The sequence below is a fragment of the Schistocerca cancellata genome, chromosome 3 (genome assembly GCF_023864275.1).
Source record: "Schistocerca cancellata isolate TAMUIC-IGC-003103 chromosome 3, iqSchCanc2.1, whole genome shotgun sequence".
Classification (NCBI taxonomy): Eukaryota; Metazoa; Arthropoda; class Insecta; order Orthoptera; family Acrididae; genus Schistocerca; species Schistocerca cancellata.
Window position 1 is genome coordinate 552,944,024 of NC_064628.1, and position 18,000 is coordinate 552,962,023.

Genomic DNA, 18,000 nt, shown 5'->3' on the forward strand with positions numbered 1-18,000 from the left:
ATGCTTTACAGAATTGTTTTCAAGTCCCTTTCAAACTGGACAAGAATAAGGTAAGTATGAAGTAAAAGTGATTAGCTTTGCAAGTAGAACACTCACGGAACACAAGCGTTTTTATTCAGTGACTAAATCAGAAACATTAGCGATCGCGTGGACATTCAGAAAGTTCAGTTAATACATTCATGGTGAAAACATAAAGCTATGTACTGATCACAAAACTTTGAGTTTCCTGATGTCTTGCAGGTTATTACACCCGTGCCTACTGCGTTGGCCATTGGCTTTAAAAGAATATTCTTTTGAATTACTTCATATAGCAGGAAAACAAAATAGTGTAACTGACGCATTGTCCAGACCCCAAAAGGTATCAAAGAAAATGTAGAAGCTCTAGAACAAGTAATGGACCGTAGCACTGTACTCACGAAAAACTCTGGAGACAATACGATACTGATACGTGCAGAAACATGAAAGAATTAAAAGAAACAGATCCATGTTGGCACAAGGTGAGAACAGAGTTGGAACAGAATAACGTAGACATTTTGGGACTTTATACAATGACGTTTTTTACTACACCGGACATCCTGAGACAGACGATTTGGCTGCATTCCGTCTGAAAGTGTACGTAAACTTATTTGGTATACACATCATGCACGTCACGGTGCCTCAGAGTTTGTAAGGGAACGCAGCCTGTGTTGAAACTTTCCTAATATGCGAGGAAAGGTTCATCGATTACTAAGCACTTGTGTCGTCTGTGCGAAAGCAAAATTCATCATGCAGTAAGATTGAATTACACTCTATTTTACCTAGTAAACCACTTGAAGTTGTACTGCTGCTTCATAGTGACCACCAGCGGAGGTAAGGAATATGTTATTGTACTGTATGGCAATTTTTGCAAGTTTGTAAGCCTATACGATGCAAAGTTTTCTGCGGTTGCAGTAATAATCAAAAGAATCTCAAATGATTATATTACCACTATGGTAAAGCTCAAGTCACTGCTCACAGACATTTCATCTTACTTCACTGGCTATAAACTAAGACAATTTTTGCGAGACGATGATGTACAAATACTTCCAATATCACGCTTTAAGTCGCACGCCAATTCCTCCGTATGAGTATTTCGTGAATTGAACAGGTTCATACGCAATTAAACCTATAATCAACATACACGTTGGGTGCCGTATCTCGATTTGTGTGAGTAGACAGTGAACCATCTTCCTGTTTATGACCGACAACACACTCCTGCAGACTTGATGGTGAATGTCAGAGAGGGCAACTAGTGGGTAGACCGCTTTAGAAATTTCCAAGACAGGCAGAATTCTACGAACAAAAGGTAGGATCCGTGTTAATCACACTCACACGTCAGGCAAATCTTAGCAAATCGCAAACGTCAAGAACCTCAGCAACACACAACATTATGAAGTAACAAATTATGTTTTAATCAGAACTCATTGCAATTTTACGCATCTGAAACGAAAAAACAGCAAATGGGCACTACTTCATGAAGAACCATATATCATCACACACATTACACCCTCAGGGTGTTATCTGCTCACAAATCCTAGAACCAATAAGATTTAAAGTTTGTACACACACAAAGATATGAAGAAGTTTCAAAGTACACGAATCCATTAAATAAGAGTTGTGGAAGGTAAATACTAGCTACGACAATATTCTCAGTATTGAGTGTCGATTGAGCTCAAACATGAAACATCACATATCCCGATTTCGTTTTGGAATGAGCATTAAATCTGAAACACGGTTACGTATCAGTGATATAAGATCTTCTCTGTATCTGTTTGTATACATATACATGCATTGACCTGAAGAAGATACGCAGTATCACAAACTCATTTTACTATGATTTTCTATGTTTTTTATTACGTCAAGAATTTTCACCAAAATGATTTCCTCTATATGCAAGAGTGTATCGCACACTAACACATTCCTGAATGTTCCGTACATTCAATGCATCTTAATTTTACGACAGTTACTTTGTGAAGAAAGTGAAAGACGGTCATGATCTGATAACAATAATGCACAAATAGTAAAATGCCTGAAAATGACGTTCTGTCAATAAATGAAAGCATTTATACAGATACATTGCGCTGTGTATCATGTATCATCTAAACACAACACGTTTACAAACATGTACATAATGTATTAGCCTATAAACAAAGTCAAAACTAGTGGTACACTAACACAACACGGCTAAGCAACATGAATGGTAGTGTACTGTAGACGCAAACCTTTTAATTAAATCTTCTTTCCTCTGTTCTTTTTTGATGAGCATTTCTTTATTTTGTAGTTGAATCGTTTTTGTAACAGATACTTTGCTATTTTGCGCTCACTTGTGGTAATGACTTTTCTCTTACCTCACTTTTATGTGTACGGTATATAATTAGTTTAATACTAACTTCGTGATATATGAATTTCAAAGGCAGATTTTAAACCATATTTTAAAAGACTGAAAATATCTTAAATGAACTTCGTAAAACATATGACTGGTATTTGCAAACGTATTAACAGAGAAAATGACGTGGATAGAAAATGTGTAAGTGTAAAAGCCCACAGTAAAATAATAAAATTACGCACGGTGGTACCCAAGTTCTGTTACGGTGAAAAACAAACTATCGGTGTCCTCCTGATAAACAGTGACCAATCGTGTGTTGTGGAAGATAATTAGTGCATCGTGTGTAATCGTATCCCTGGTCGGGTGTTAAACGAATATTAGATGACGTAAACAGCATTACTGCCGGATACAGGGTGTACACTTACTTCGGGAACGAACTGAAACCATTTCGTTCAAGAGAGTGTGGTGCCGAAAGGGCTGCAGTGGATTCCAATGAATAACTCACAATGCATCTCCAACACCGACCCTCACTAAAGATGTTCCACATCCAGTAGACACGGTGTTCCACGTCTTATGGTCGCGCCTGAACTAAGGTTCAGCGCGCCAACAGTAAAATGTAATTGTCGTCCAACTTCGATGTAGTGCACTTATTGACCTTTCAAAAGGTACACGTTAATTTAAGTACAAGAAAACGAAATGGGCACATAATATTTGTGAGAATTCAACAACTTTTCACATTTGTCGATAAGGAATCTACTATCCAGAGAGAAAACGAACTTTCAGCTTAGACTGAATTTGTATCATTCCTATGCTATGAAAAAGTCCTAGTTTTTCCAGTTGACTAAGTACCATAAAAAGATGAATGGGTGTAAATTATAAACTTATGTTGCTACCTATTGTAAGGAAAGCAATCTAATATTTATCTACCGTAAATGTATTTTTCTATGCATTTTAATTCTGTGTGCACCTCAGAAGTGCACCCTTGCAAACGACAAGCCAATGTACAAATATTTCGTGAATAGCAGAGCCTCGGCACAGTTGCTCGAATGCAAGCACGCACTAAGGTGACAACCAGGAAGACAGTGTGCCCGTGCACTGCGAGCGTTCCCAGAATGTGCAGCCAACCAGCCTGGCACCGCCTATTGACGTCACGCCAACCCTGCCTGACGTTATAACCTGCGACCGTGATCCGCGTCTTAACGTCAAGCGTTGGATCGACTCGCAGCCAGCTTTGTGCCTTGTGCACAAGGCGACAAGACTTTGAAATCGACGCCCAGAGCTTTGTGTCGCTCATATGACATATTTATATGTGTTTAGGACAAATTTGTTCCAAGGACTTTACGATTAGATGAAACGTTTAATGAAATTGTTTTTTATTGAATAAGATAAAGACATTTACATATTAACTAAGGAAAAGATATTTACATATTAACTTTTCTTTCCGATGTGTAAAGATTGAATGACTCACAACGAAGTAGCCAATAGTATCGTAGTCACTCAGGGGGCATTGTAATACTCCTTCTACAGAACTGTATTTTGTGTAAAAACTTGTGTAAAAGTTTTTTGCAACCAAGAGTCGATGTACATATTTGTGTACCTGTGTAATAAAAGAAGACACGGTCTTCAAATTTCTTTTACAGAGCAGCTTCGAGGAGCCTGACTGTTCGCACTTGTCTTTCCGTTTTCAGCTTCCACAAAGTAAGCTTCATGGGCTATAGGTGTAGTGATTTCGCTATATGCTAACTTACTTCGTGTTACGTAAGTGCTGTTATATTATCAATCCTCCAGTCCACATTTTTTATTTTATTGTGAACTGTATTGAGAGTCCTTTTTTCTAGCAGGGCAAACGCAACACTTCGATGTGGTACCGATCCGCCATTGGCGAGATATTGTTACTAATTTACAATGTCCAGTTTTAGAGCCTCCAGTCAACAAAATTTTAAAATACTTGAGTTGGTGAAGATGAAAGCCAACTTACGAACTATATGGGAAAAAATCTCTTATTCTGATTTCTCATATTCAGTTCAGGAAAACAACTTCGTAATTATGCCACAGACCGGGCAGAAAATTTGAAACAAACGTACTTACTCATCTTTTATTTTTCACATTTCGTCTATTTTCCCTTTTCCTTTTTACTAATAGGAATAACTTGTCCACGAAAATAATAATTAATTTTCTAAATTGCTGCATGGCAATCTGATGAACTTAGTAATGGTTTTAGCTTGAAAAGTTCTGCAAAAGTTTTATTATTCTGGTCTAACGGGGAAGCGTGAATTTGAATCTCAGTTTCGAGTGAAGACATTGAAAATTTTACTTCATAATCAGCCTTGCGCAGAGTTCACAAACAAATATTTTCTTTAAGTGCTTTATATCTGGCTTCTTTTTTATGCAGTGAAATTTTTGTGCGTAGAGATAGTTTTAATAATTCTCAGCGCAAGGGATGTGGGACATACAAACATACGCACATCCACTTGTATAGAGATTTAGCGACTGGGGGGGGGGGGGGGGGGGCAGGGGCAACGTGACAAACCAATATGGTCACGTAATGCTCGGCAGTAATGTGATGCTGCAGAGTAACCATGGGGCCTACGCTTTGTCACGATATGGGTGCCAAAATCATCACTGAAACCTTGGCATGTTTTGCTCCTTGGGTGTGAACGCGGTCACAACCTGGAAACAGTGTGAAACAAGACTCATCAGATCAAATTACTTTCTTCCATTGTTCCTTTTTCTAAGATTTATGGCTTCTCACCACATTTTCCTATTACCGGCGTTCGTATCTCTGATGATGCAGTAGTTAATTCCAGCTCGCCTTGTATTTCTCTGCTTACAGAGCTCTCTTTGAGAGACAGTACTGGCCATTAAAATTGCTACACTACGAAGATGACGTGCTATAGACGTGAAATTTAATCGACAGGAAGAAGATGCTGTGATATGCAAATGATTAGCTTTTCAGAGAATTCACACAAGGTTGGCGCCGGTGGCGACCCCTACAACGTACTGACATGAGGAAAGTTTCCAACCGATTTCCATACACAAACAGCAGTTGACCGGCGTTGCCTGGTGAAACGTTGTTGTGATGCCTCGTGTAAGGAGGCGAAATGCGTACCATCACGTTTCCGACTTTGATAAACGTCGGATTGTAGCCTATCGCGATTGCGGTTTATCGTATCGCGACATTGCTGCTCGCGTTGGTCGAGATCCAATGACTGTTAGCAAAATATGCAATCGGTGGGTTCAGGAGGGTAATACCGAACGTCGTGCTGGATCCCAACGGCCTCGTATAACTAGCAGTCGAGATGACAGGCATCTTATCCGCACGGCTGTAACGGATCGTGCAGCCACGTCTCGATCCCTGAGTCAACAGATGGGGACGTTTGCAAGACAACAACCATCTGCACGAACAGTTCGACGACGTCTGCAGCAGCATGGACTATCAGCTCAGAGACCATGGCTGCGGATACCCTTAACGCTGCATCACAGATAGGAGCGCCTGCGATGGTGTACTCAACGACGAACCTGGGTGCACGAATGGCAAAACGTCATTTATTCGAATGAATCCAGCTTCTGTTTACAGCATCATTATGGTCGCATCCGTGTTTGGCGACATCGCGGTGAACGCACATTGGAAGCGTTTATTCGTCATCCCCATACTGGCGCATCAACCGGCGTGACGGTATGGGGTGCCATTGGTTACACGTCTCGGTCACCTCTTGTCGCATTGACGACACTTTGAACAGTGGACGTTACATTTCAGATGTGTTACGACCCGTGGCTCTATCCTTCATTCGATCCCTTCGAAACGCCACATTTGAGCAGGATAATGCACGACCGCATGTTGCAGGTCCTGTACGGGCCTTTCTGGATACAGAAAATGTTCGACTGCTGCCCTGGCCAGCACATTCTCCAGATTTCTCACCAACTGAAAACGTCTGGTAAATGGTGGCCGAGCAACTGGCTCGTCACAAGACGGCAGTCACTACTCTTGATGAACTGTGGTATCGTGTTGAAGCTGCACGGGCAGCTGTACATGTACACGCCATCCAAGCTCTGTTTGACTCAATGCCCAGGCGTGTCAAGGCCGTTATTACGGCCAGAGGTGGTTGTTCTGGCTAGTGGTTTCTCAGGATCTATGCACCCAAATTGCGTGAAAATGTAATCACATGTCAGTTCTAGTATAATATATGTATACAATGAATACCCGTGTATCATCTGCATTTCTTCTTGGTGTAGAAATTTTAATGGTCAGTAGTGTATATCGGTGCAGACAGGGTTCGTGAGTGCGACATTCATCTCTATAATGACTTTTGCAGCTGTCATCCGCTTATTTTTCGTCAAAACCCTCTTCAATATCCGTCTATCAGTACCAATCAACACATATTTTCTTTCGCGTTGTGACTTAGCGGATGATGGTTTTGCCCTTTCCCTGTATGCGGTATAAATCTTCGATACGGTGCCTCTTTGAGCACCAAAGACTCGGCTACTCTGGTTATGGAGTCACCCACAATTCGCCCATGTTCGAATTCACTTAGCTTCGACATTATGCACTCGTGACTTGACAGAACATTGTCCTGATCACGACTGACACTTGTAGTGTGGTCAGATACAATAGCGCAAATTGCAGACTTGGCTAGCATCTGCTTTTATCTTCAAGCACACACTTCTCACGGTATTTCTAAATATTTTCCAACTCCACTGTATTCTTCGTTTTACTTGTCACACACGTCTAATAATAATGCAACAGCGCATCTTCCTCTAAATTCGAATCTTAACCGCACAAACGGAGGGTAAAAGAAAGACACCAGAATGTAATAACAGGCAACTCTCCCTATCCTCCAAGACCGCGTACGTCAGCTGCAGCCTTCATCTCTACAGAGGGCGCAGTATGCGCGACCGCATTACCACCCAGCAAGACATTCAGTGATTTACACCATCTAACAGTTCCGTGCCTTTTAGAGTGCGGACTGTATTAGGTTCCACGAAACGAGTTTGTACGACATCCCAGGTGCACAATATTTCATATAAGGAGGGGGCTTAAATAATGTATTGAGTTCGCAAGTATTACAACAGAACATAAAACAGTTTATTGATTCTAATAAATTATCTGTACATGGGATGAGTTGTGTCTCTGTAGTCATGGCACAAGAATGTGAAGTGGAATGGCAGCACTGATGCCGGTTTCGTAGTCACTTAGTGTTAGCACGCGCCCTCAGGCAAGCGTAAGCCAGCAGATGGAAGATGAAGAACAGTGCCAGCATGATGCCGATGTCGTAGAGGAAGTGGCCCTCGGCGAAGCTGTACTGTGACAGCACCTCCGCGCCGTCCGTGGCACATCCGGCACCCATCGCACCAGCGGGCAACTCGCATGCTGCAAAGAGAGAGAGACAGAGGTCAAGCACGTCATCCTAGGTCAGCAATTCTCCTTTCATTATCACGTAGGTTCCATACAAGTAGTGTCAGAAACTGAGTTTCAAAGATCCCGTATTCTCACACGTCGTTTTATTTACTATTTTTTGATATTTACAAGCTTCTAGCATACCAGGCAATGCTTCGCAATTGCAAAATATGTATGGGAGTTGGATATACCTCCTAAACTCCTCCTTCCTCCTCTCTGTGTCCATCACTTCCTCCACTCTCTGCCGCGCGGTTAGAGGCGCCATGTCACTGATTGCACGGCCCCTGCCGCCGTTGGTTCGAGTCCTCCCTCGGGCATGGGTGTGTGTGTTGTTATTAGCATAAATTAGTTTAAGTAGTGTGTAAGTCTAGGGACCGATGACCTTAGCGCTTTGGTCCCTTAGGAATTCACACACATTTGAACATTTGACACTCCAGTTTCTCTTTGTCCATCTTCTCCTCCCTCCCTCTCTTTCTCCAACTCCTCCTGCCTACTCTCTCTCTCCATCTCCTCCTTTCCCCCGCTATTCCTACTTCCTCCCTGCACCACCTCTCTAACCATCTCCTGTTCCCTAGTCTCTCTGACCTTCAGTCGTGTTTATTGTTATTCCAAATTCAGATTCGTTAGGAATATCCTAATCACAAACCCATGTGCCAGAATTGGATCCTCCCTATTCATTGCGAAACTCGAATGCGAGACAGAAAGCAAAGCAAAATTAATCGTTGCCTGCTGACAATTTTTTATGAATTATCATCATTGTTCGTGCTGCGAGAACACGCTGGGCGTGTATCACTACCAGTTGGTAGGCAGCGATCTCCGGATAAGCCCTCGTTGAGAAGTGAGTTTCGAATTAGCCGTGATGAAATTGCACTCATCTCGAGATTACGTTCAGTTTAATCATTCGCGCTAAGTTTAGAGTAAACATCAAGTTTCAGTGTGAGGCAAAAGGGGCTTTTCTGAATCAACGTGGAGCTTCAACTGGGTTTTGAAGAATTATCATATCCAACAACAAACCATGCAGCTTGTGATCCGTTGTTAACTATTGTCAGATAAATCTTTTTATTCACTGTACCGTAACATTCTACTGAAGGAACGCCTAAACTGTTCAATGAATAAATTTAAATTTACCACTTTCGTATAGGCCACTCATAATCCATCAAAATGTTTTCTAAGATGTTCTGCTCTGAATCTCTTTATTACTTCAAATGGGTTCAAAATGGTTCAAATGGCTCTGAGCACTATGCGACTTAACTTCTGAGGTCATCAGTCGCCAGAACTTAGAACTAATTAAACCTAACTAACCTAAGGACATCACACACATCCATGCCCGAGGCAGGATTCGAACCTGCGACCGTAGCGGTCGCTCGGTTCCAGACTGCAGCGCCTAGAACTGCACGGCCACTCCGGCCGGCGCTTCAAATGGGGAAATTGCTGAATTCATATTTCACCATCATATGTACAGCTACCCTGACTGCACGCAGACAGTCGCAGGCATTTTCATACCCTGTGTCCTCTCTACTTTCTTATCAACGTTCACTATCTCCCATATCTCTCCTCGACCTTAATGCTATTGTCTGAACAACTTTGTACACTACCCTGACCCATCAGAGCAAAATCCTTTCTGTCCCATTCCACCATTTAGGAACGTTCTCGAAGTCCTCAGCAGCGGGAACCTGACTCAGGAACAACCTTACGCTTTATATTAGGGAACTGAGTAACACCTTCAGCTTTAGAAGAGAGTTAATGACAAATCTACTAAAGCAACAATAATGATTACAGTTGTCATTATATGCCCTTGTTTACCCTTGTACATCCTTCTTTCGAACCAGTCTTCCACATTTCCCTGTATTCTTTGCTGGTTTAGTCTCTTGTAGATTTATAACTCTTAAATAAGGTTCCTACTTCTACGGATTCAAACACTTCCTGCCTTAGTACCAAATAGACTATGAAAATTCTTAAGGTGACATATGATACGTTGAGAGAGGAGTGAAGTTAATGCAAGATCCCAACAGACTGTTAACGGCCGGTGAAGAACAAAAGGAATTCATTTTGCATATGTGTGCGATCACCGAGGATAATGTCCTGGCTACATATATAAAAATAGACTCTGAGAAGAACATTGTCTTACAACTAATATTAATATGCACTGCATTCACACATTTGTTCCTTTATTAATACTATAATGCCTTTAATTTAAATATATTTCAGCTCATTTACAAAACGTAGACAAGCTGATTTCAACTGATTAGGCCAATAGAAAAAATATACACAGTTTTATCAGTATTTAAGTCTTATTCAGATATTTAAGTTCAATTTGGCATGGGATAATGTTAATTAATTGTAATGAAATTTGGAACGTTATCAAAACTTGCCAGAAGTAAAACATACGGAGGAGTATGCTCAAATCAATTGCATTTTCATATATTCTGATCAACCAGAACATAATGACCACCTACGTAATAGCTCATATATCCACATTTGGCGTGGTAACAGCAGCGACGAGGTGTGGCATGGAAGCGGTGAGGCCTTGGGGTAGGTTGGTGGAGGGAGTTGGCACCATATCTCCACACGCAAGGCACCTCATTCCCGAAAATTCCCGGAGGGGGGGCGAGGAGAGGGGACGATGAGCTCTGACGCTCCGTTCTACGTTCAACCACATCCTAGATGTATTCGATTGGGTTCAGGTCTGACGAGTTGGAGGTCGACCACATCCGCGCAACAGTATTAAAGGATCGCTTTTTCCAAGTTCTCTGGCTCTGCGGCGCTTCAAACAGCAAGGTATCGACATATACGGAAAAGAGACAACAACTCAGAAGTTCATCTGAAGCGTAAGGGGGGTACTGGTGTCACATTGTCAGCAAATTGCGCAACATTTCTGCCCAATGCCACCGTTGACGTGTCTCATGACGAAAAGGTCGTCACCCATTCTATTCAAGCCTCCACGATGGAGGTCAGAACGGCGACACACAGCACTGAAATCAATCGGTTTTCTTCTGGTTGGCAGAGGAAACCATTTCAAATGCACCGCTGCTCAGAATCGACAGGCATCAGTGGGTGGCATAAAGTGCGTCAATAAAGTCATTCCTTTGCCTGGGGCGCTGATGCCAGCGCATTTTGCAGTCTAAAACTACATTCCTCAGCACGATGAACAACGGGACGATGTTCTTGAGAACGTTTGACCCTGTCGACACCCTGCACGTTTCAGCTCCTCTCTAATGCAATTGTAGGGCTGCGTCACCACTGAACGTGATCGCACCACTTTAGAGTGCAGCGCGACCGCAGTCTGTAACCATTATGGATCGTTCAAAAACCATTCGTCGAAATCTGAATGTGATCTGAAGCAGCAAAGCGTGGTTATGCTTTTTCAGCACTCCTTCTTCGCACCCTCTTCTGATATGGTCACAGAGAGCAGCGACACTGAAACTTGCGTGAATACGATGGCAAATGGTCCTCCTAAGATGCCCCAGTTCGGCAACATCATCGATGACACCCGTCAACATTTACTGAGAATATTAAAAATGTGCCTTTACAGAGAAAACCTGCAAAACAGTCGTCGACGCCTGCAGGCAGACCAGCATTTGACACCATTCCGATGCCACTTCGCTGGCATGGAATAGAAGAGAAGAGCAAGGACATCATCAGTGAAGAATAAGCGCTTATGGAGAAGAAAGGGGAAGGAAAGGAGGCCCCAGGTTAATGCGACAGATTTTAATTGGCTGCAGCTAACATGCAGTCTGAAGATCTAGAGGGAAACAGGAAGTATTGTACTGACTGTAGACACAGAAAGGTATCAACGCTGGTTGCATATTCTGAAGCTAAATCCTTTATTGTAAAGAATACAGCGTTGCACAACAGCATCATATTTGGAACTCAGTCTCAGGTGTAACCACTAATTTGTTAGCAAGACACTCATCCAGGCGGAAGACAGAGTACGATGGGGGGAAAATTTGTGGCTTTAAGCATCCGTTTCAAGCCTGTTGGATAAGAACAAAAAACATAAGGCTACGTAAATTTTCCCGGCGTATTAATTCGTTATATTTTTGTCGGGTCTGCAATACTCATCTTGACACATTATTTTAACGATTCGGGAGGTGTTCAAGTGATATCACTGTTAGCGAGATGGACTGCTAAGGCATTGTGTCCTGATGTATCACCTGGCTGCAGACCCGAAAAGAATATAAAGAATTCAGAACATAATTTTAACCTCATCAGGTGTCATATACAAGGTGAGGCATGTCAGGCAGGATCCCTAAATACATGTAGATTAAGTAGACATATGTAGATGTGGTTTCCGGTAAATTATAGCACACAGTATGTCGAATGTTTTGATGTACGCAGGTAAATAAAACGTTTAGAGCTGCGAATTATGACACTGAGTTTGTACTTTTTAATGAAAATCCACTGATGTCCAATGCTTAAGGATGAAAGTAACTTTCGCATGTACATCACTGCCACTTAATATACACTCCTGGAAATTGAAATAAGAACACCGTGAATTCATTGTCCCAGGAAGGGGAAACTTTATTGACACATTCCTGGGGTCAGATACATCACATGATCACACTGACAGAACCACAGGCACATAGACACAGGCAACAGAGCATGCACAATGTCGGCACTAGTACAGTGTATATCCACCTTTCGCAGCAATGCAGGCTGCTATTCTCCCATGGAGACGATCGTAGAGATGCTGGATGTAGTCCTGTGGAACGGCTTGCCATGCCATTTCCACCTGGCGCCTCAGTTGGACCAGCGTTCGTGCTGGACGTGCAGACCGCGTGAGACGACGCTTCATCCAGTCCCAAACATGCTCAATGGGGGACAGATCCGGAGATCTTGCTGGCCAGGGTAGTTGACTTACACCTTCTAGAGCACGTAGGGTGGCACTGGATACATGCAGACGTGCATTGTCCTGTTGGAACAGCAAGTTCCCTTGCCGGTCTAGGAATGGTAGAACGATGGGTTCGATGACGGTTTGGATGTACCGTGCACTATTCAGTGTCCCCTCGACGATCACCAGTGGTGTACGGCCAGTGTAGGAGATCGCTCCCCACACCATGATGCCGGGTGTTGGCCCTGTATGCCTCGGTCGTATGCAGTCCTGATTGTGGCGCTCACCTGCACGGCGCCAAACACGCATACGACCATCATTGGCACCAAGACAGAAGCGACTCTCATCGCTGAAGACAACACGTCTCCATTCGTCCCTCCATTCACGCCCGTCGCGACTCCACTGGAGGCGGGCTGCACGATGTTGGGGCGTGAGCGGAAGACGGCCTAACGGTGTGCGGGACCGTAGCCCAGCTTCATGGAGACAGTTGCGAATGGTCCTCGCCGATACCCCAGGAGCAACAGTGTCTCTAATTTGCTAGGAAGTGGCGGTGCGGTCCCCTACGGCACTGCGTAGGATCCTACGGTCTTGGCGTGCATCCGTGCGTCGCTGCGGTCCGGTCCCAGGTTGACGGGCACGTACACCTTCCGCCGACCACTGGCGACAACATCGATGTACTGTGGAGACCTCACGCCCCACGTGTTGAGCAATTCGGCGGTACGTCCACCCGGCCTCCCGCATGCCCACTATACGCCCTCGCTCAAAGTCCGTCAACTGCACATACGGTTCACGTCCACGCTGTCGCGGCATGCTACCAGTGTTAAAGACTGCGATGGAGCTCCGTATGCCACGGCAAACTGGCTGACACTGACGGCGGCGGTGCACAAATGCTGCTCAGCTAGCGCCATTCGACGGCCAACACCGCGGTTCCTGGTGTGTCCGCTGTGCCGTGCGTGTGATCATTGCTTGTACAGCCCTCTCGCAGTGTCCGGAGCAAGTATGGTGGGTCTGACACACCGGTGTCAATGTGTTCTTTTTTCCATTTCGAGGAGTGTAGCTCGATGAAACTTGGACCATACACAGAAAGAACTGCTTCAGTATAGCACTGACGGCAACTGATATAAGTACACAATGAGACGAACAGAAATGATCATTTTACTCAAAGACCATGGTCACACTGAATCACCGCTATTTATGAATGTCCCCTGGACATTACGAAAGATAGAACATGGTTCATAATAGGGTGTATGACCATCACGGTCGGCAATGATGGACTGCAACGTGCCCCCATGCCGCCCATAAACTTGGAGAGGAGTTCTTGTGGTAAGGTTTCATTCCTCCATCAGTGCAGTTGAAAACTTCAAGATGGTCGTCGACGCATGTCAACGTCCTGCAATACGTTTCACCCAGGTATCACACGCGTGAATGACGGGATATACGCCGGGGGTACGGGCAGGCCCAGTTCATTCTCTGGGAACCTTCTCGCTCAAGGAGTTCCTCGACCTCTGCTATTCGATGCGATCGCGCACTGTCATCGATAAAAGTGAAGCCAGGGCCGAACGATCCTTTGAAAACACACATACGGAAGCAGTATAGTGTGACAATAACGATGACCGCCGAGTGTAGCGTATTCAGAAATGTCAAGGTCCGTACACTTGTGCAAATTAACACCGTAACATGTGGACCACCGAAACGATCATTATCGACAATGTTCATGGGTGCATTACGTACTCACAACTCTCGCCATATGAGTGCAGGCTACGTCCAGCACTGTCCAACATGATAGTTTTTGTGGTACACGTGTTGTGGTATGGGGAATCATAATACTCCATGGTCGTACTGATCTCAAAATCTTTGAACACGGTACACACATCAGACGACATTATTGTGAGGTTCTGCGCATCCACCAGATGCTTCTTCTGGAGGACGCAATAGGACTTGATTTCAACTTCGTGTATGAAACTGCGCGACCGTATTGAATTGCTCAGATGGAAGAGTTCTTGGAACGCTAGGGTACTCGGCGGATGGACTGACCGGACCGTTCCAGCGTCTTAAATCCCATCGAGCACGTGTGGGTGGCGTCTGGGAGACGCATTGCTCCATGTTCACATGCACCAACAACATCGAGCAGTTGTCAGTCACGCTGTTGTAGGAATGGAACACCCTATCACCGGAACTCCTTACTAATATTGTGGCAGGCACGAGAGAACGATGCGGAGCATGCATTTCCGTCCGTAGTCAGCACACACAACTATCGAGAACCAAGTCCAACCTTTTGTAAGGCCTAGAGGATCTTCATAAATCGCTGTGAGTTCGGTGTAATTATTTTCGCTGAATAAAAGTGTCATTTTCGTTCGTCTCGTTGAGAATTTCTTTCAGTTACCTTCTCTACTGTGCCGTAGCAGCCCTTTCTATGTACGGTCCAAGTTTATCGAACTATGTTACTTGGCAGTAACATATCAAGCGAAAGTTACTTTCGTCCTTAAGTTTGCATACCAGTGTATATCTTCATTCCCGTGTCGCAATTAATAGTAAGATAATAGCGCTGTGAAATATGGCCCCGCCGTCAAGAGAACGTATCACACACATGACTCAGGTGCGTTTTGTGGTCTTACCTGGGCGCTTTAAGCCCCTACGTGTTTTCTGTCGTTCTAGTGATCAGACAACTTTTTCTTGAAACTATTCAGACTTTAACAATGAACACGGCAGTAGAAAACTTAGATCATGGTTTTGTTTATGGCGAACGTTGCCCTGCTGTTGGAGCAGTTGTGCGGTAGTTTGCTGAAAGTATTCCGGTCGAGCGAATTCCTCGATATCTTCCACTGGAAATATTTGAACCAACCAAGAAACTGGAAGCGTGTTAAATAAGATACGCCGAAAGAAAAGAAAATAAACTGATTAGAGAAACATAACTTTGTAGCAGCGGTAACAAACAAATCCACATGTCTTTACTGCGAGACAACTGAAATGTTGGAGTACGATCAGAAAAAGGAGTGTTTTGTGAACACTATATATTTCATCTCTTTGACATCCAACTCCTTCAGTGCCTTCATGGTAATGACTGTCTAAATCGGTTAAAGTTGTCCTAATGGTGTCTGCGAAAATTATGGGGTAGAAGATTTTGTTACGTATGAAGTATCATCAACCAGCCATGGGCAAATCAGTCTTCGCGATATTCACTATGATCAGTTGAAAAACAGGCTGCCTGAGAGGAGCAGACGTATTTAGCGACCAGCTGAATGCGGAGCAAAATGATGTTCACGATAAACACTGTCAAATGTTACGCGAAGCACAACTCGTGGAAAACATGCGTAGAACTGTTTGCGCTAAGAGTTTAAAAACGGAAGTGTTTTGGCCAAACCTCCAGCATATTCTGCAATGCCAAACTTGTGGAAAAACGGCGTGAAACAATCTCGGTAGTGAATGCAAATCATAACTATCCGAAAAGATTTCTAACACCTGAAAAAATTACTCGAGAGATGGGCACCTGGAACCAAGTCGGCAAATTTCAGTGCCTTTTATCTATGCAAGTGGGAATTAGGAGATTGCAGTGTGAAACATTATCGAAAACGACTTGCATCTGTATATTTAGAAAGTTAGTGTTGGGAATCACTTAAAGCATCCAGACCAACCTTCGCGTGTTACGTTCTACCAGCGGTACCTGAGACCAGTGGCATCGGGACTTTGAGACCCTAAGTTTTTCGTTTCTGCAGATGAAGCCTTGTTCAGTCAGTCAAGGTACGTGAATTCGTAGAAACTGCACCATCAGAAAATCACCTTCGGTAGCTGCTGTCGGTAGCTTGCTGTCCAGTTTTCGAGAGGGAACGTTTCTGGATGAGGTATCGAATATACGAGGGCAGTTCAATAAGTAATGCAACACATTTTTTTTTCTCGGCCAATTTTGGTTGAAAAAACCGGAAATTTCTTGTGGCATATTTTCAAACATTCCCGCTTCGTCTCGTATAGTTTCATTGACTTCCGACAGGTGGCAGCGCTGTACGGAGCTGTTAAAATGGCGTCTGTAACTGATGTGCGTTGCAAACAACGGGCAGTGATCGAGTTTCTTTTGGCGGAAAACCAGGGCATCTCAGATATTCATAGGCGCTTGCAGAATGTCTACGGTGATCTGGCAGTGGACAAAAACACGGTGAGTCGTTGGGCAAAGCGTGTGTCATCATCGCCGCAAGGTCAAGCAAGACTGTCTGATCTCCCGCGTGCGAGCCGGCCGTGCACATGTGTGACTCCTGCAGTGGCGGAGCGTGCGAACTCACTCGTTCGATGTCCTTCCCCATGGTCAAACGATCAACTCTGAAGTGTATTGTGCTTCTCTTCAGAAATTGAAGAAACGACTTCAGCGTGTTCGTAGGCACAAAAATCTGAACGAACTTCTCCTTCTTCATGACAACGCAAGACCTCACACAAGTCTTCGCACCCGAGAGGAGCTCACAAAACTTCAGTGGACTGTTCTTCCTCATGCACCCTACAGCCCCGATCTCGCACCGTCGGATTTCCATATGTTTGGCCTAATGAAGGACGCAATCCGTGAAAGGCACTACGCGGATTATGAAGAAGTTATTGATGCAGTACGACGTTGGCTCCGACATCGACAGTGGAATGGTACCGTGCAGGCATACAGGCCCTCATTTCAAGGTGGCGTAAGGCCGTAGCATTGAATGGAAATTACGTTGAAAAATAGTGTTGTGGAGCTAAAAGATTGGGGAATAACCTGGTGTATTTCAATGCTGAATAAAACAACCCCTGTTTCAGAAAAAAAATGTGTTGCATTACCTATTGAACTGCCCTCGTATTACTTCCCCCTACTTATACCTCCCGAGGAGATCAGAAATGTAAAATTAGAGTTTCGAGCGCGCACGGAGGCTTTCCGGCAGTCTTTCTTCCCGCGAACAATACGCGATTGGAACAGGAAAGGGAGGTAATGACAGTGGCACGTAAAGTGCCCTCCGCCACACACCGTTGGGTGGCTTGCAGAGTATAAATGTAGATGTAGATGTAGAAGAGCCATTACATAATCTCAAGATCGATGTTTGCTGTACAGTGTCTGGCGCCCGCATCTTAAAATTATCCTTTTACAAAATCGTTAATGCTACACGGTTTCTCCAGAAACTTTTTACCTCATATGTGGATCAACTTACAGATGATGAGTGACTGTATCGATATTTTCAGCTCGACGGGGCAACAGTACATACCATCTGGACAACCTTGTCACCAGCGATTACGGTGTTCGTTGATGAGAGAAAAATCAGCAGATACAGTGAAGTCTCCTAACCACCTCGATCGCCTAATATCTCTCCTTGTAATTTTTACCTTTGGGCCAAATTGAAAGGTCAGATGCACTCCAATAATCTTCACACGTTGGAAGAGCTACAGTATGACAATGAGAACTCTACTGTGCTATTCCTCAGGCAGAGC

General features: G+C 44.0%; 1 protein-coding gene across 3 annotated transcripts in view; it reads right to left on the reverse strand.

Moving 5' to 3' along the window:
• Positions 1–7,403: 7,403 nt before the first annotated feature.
• LOC126175392 (protein scarlet-like) overlaps positions 7,404–18,000 on the reverse strand; it is a 412,406-nt gene continuing 401,809 nt past the window's right edge. For all 3 annotated transcript variants that reach the window (XM_049922174.1, XM_049922175.1, XM_049922176.1), the window contains exon 14: positions 7,404–7,712. In XM_049922174.1, the coding sequence (XP_049778131.1) occupies positions 7,531–7,712 (182 nt within the window). In that variant the 3' untranslated portion in view covers positions 7,404–7,530. The remainder of the gene's footprint in view (positions 7,713–18,000) is intronic.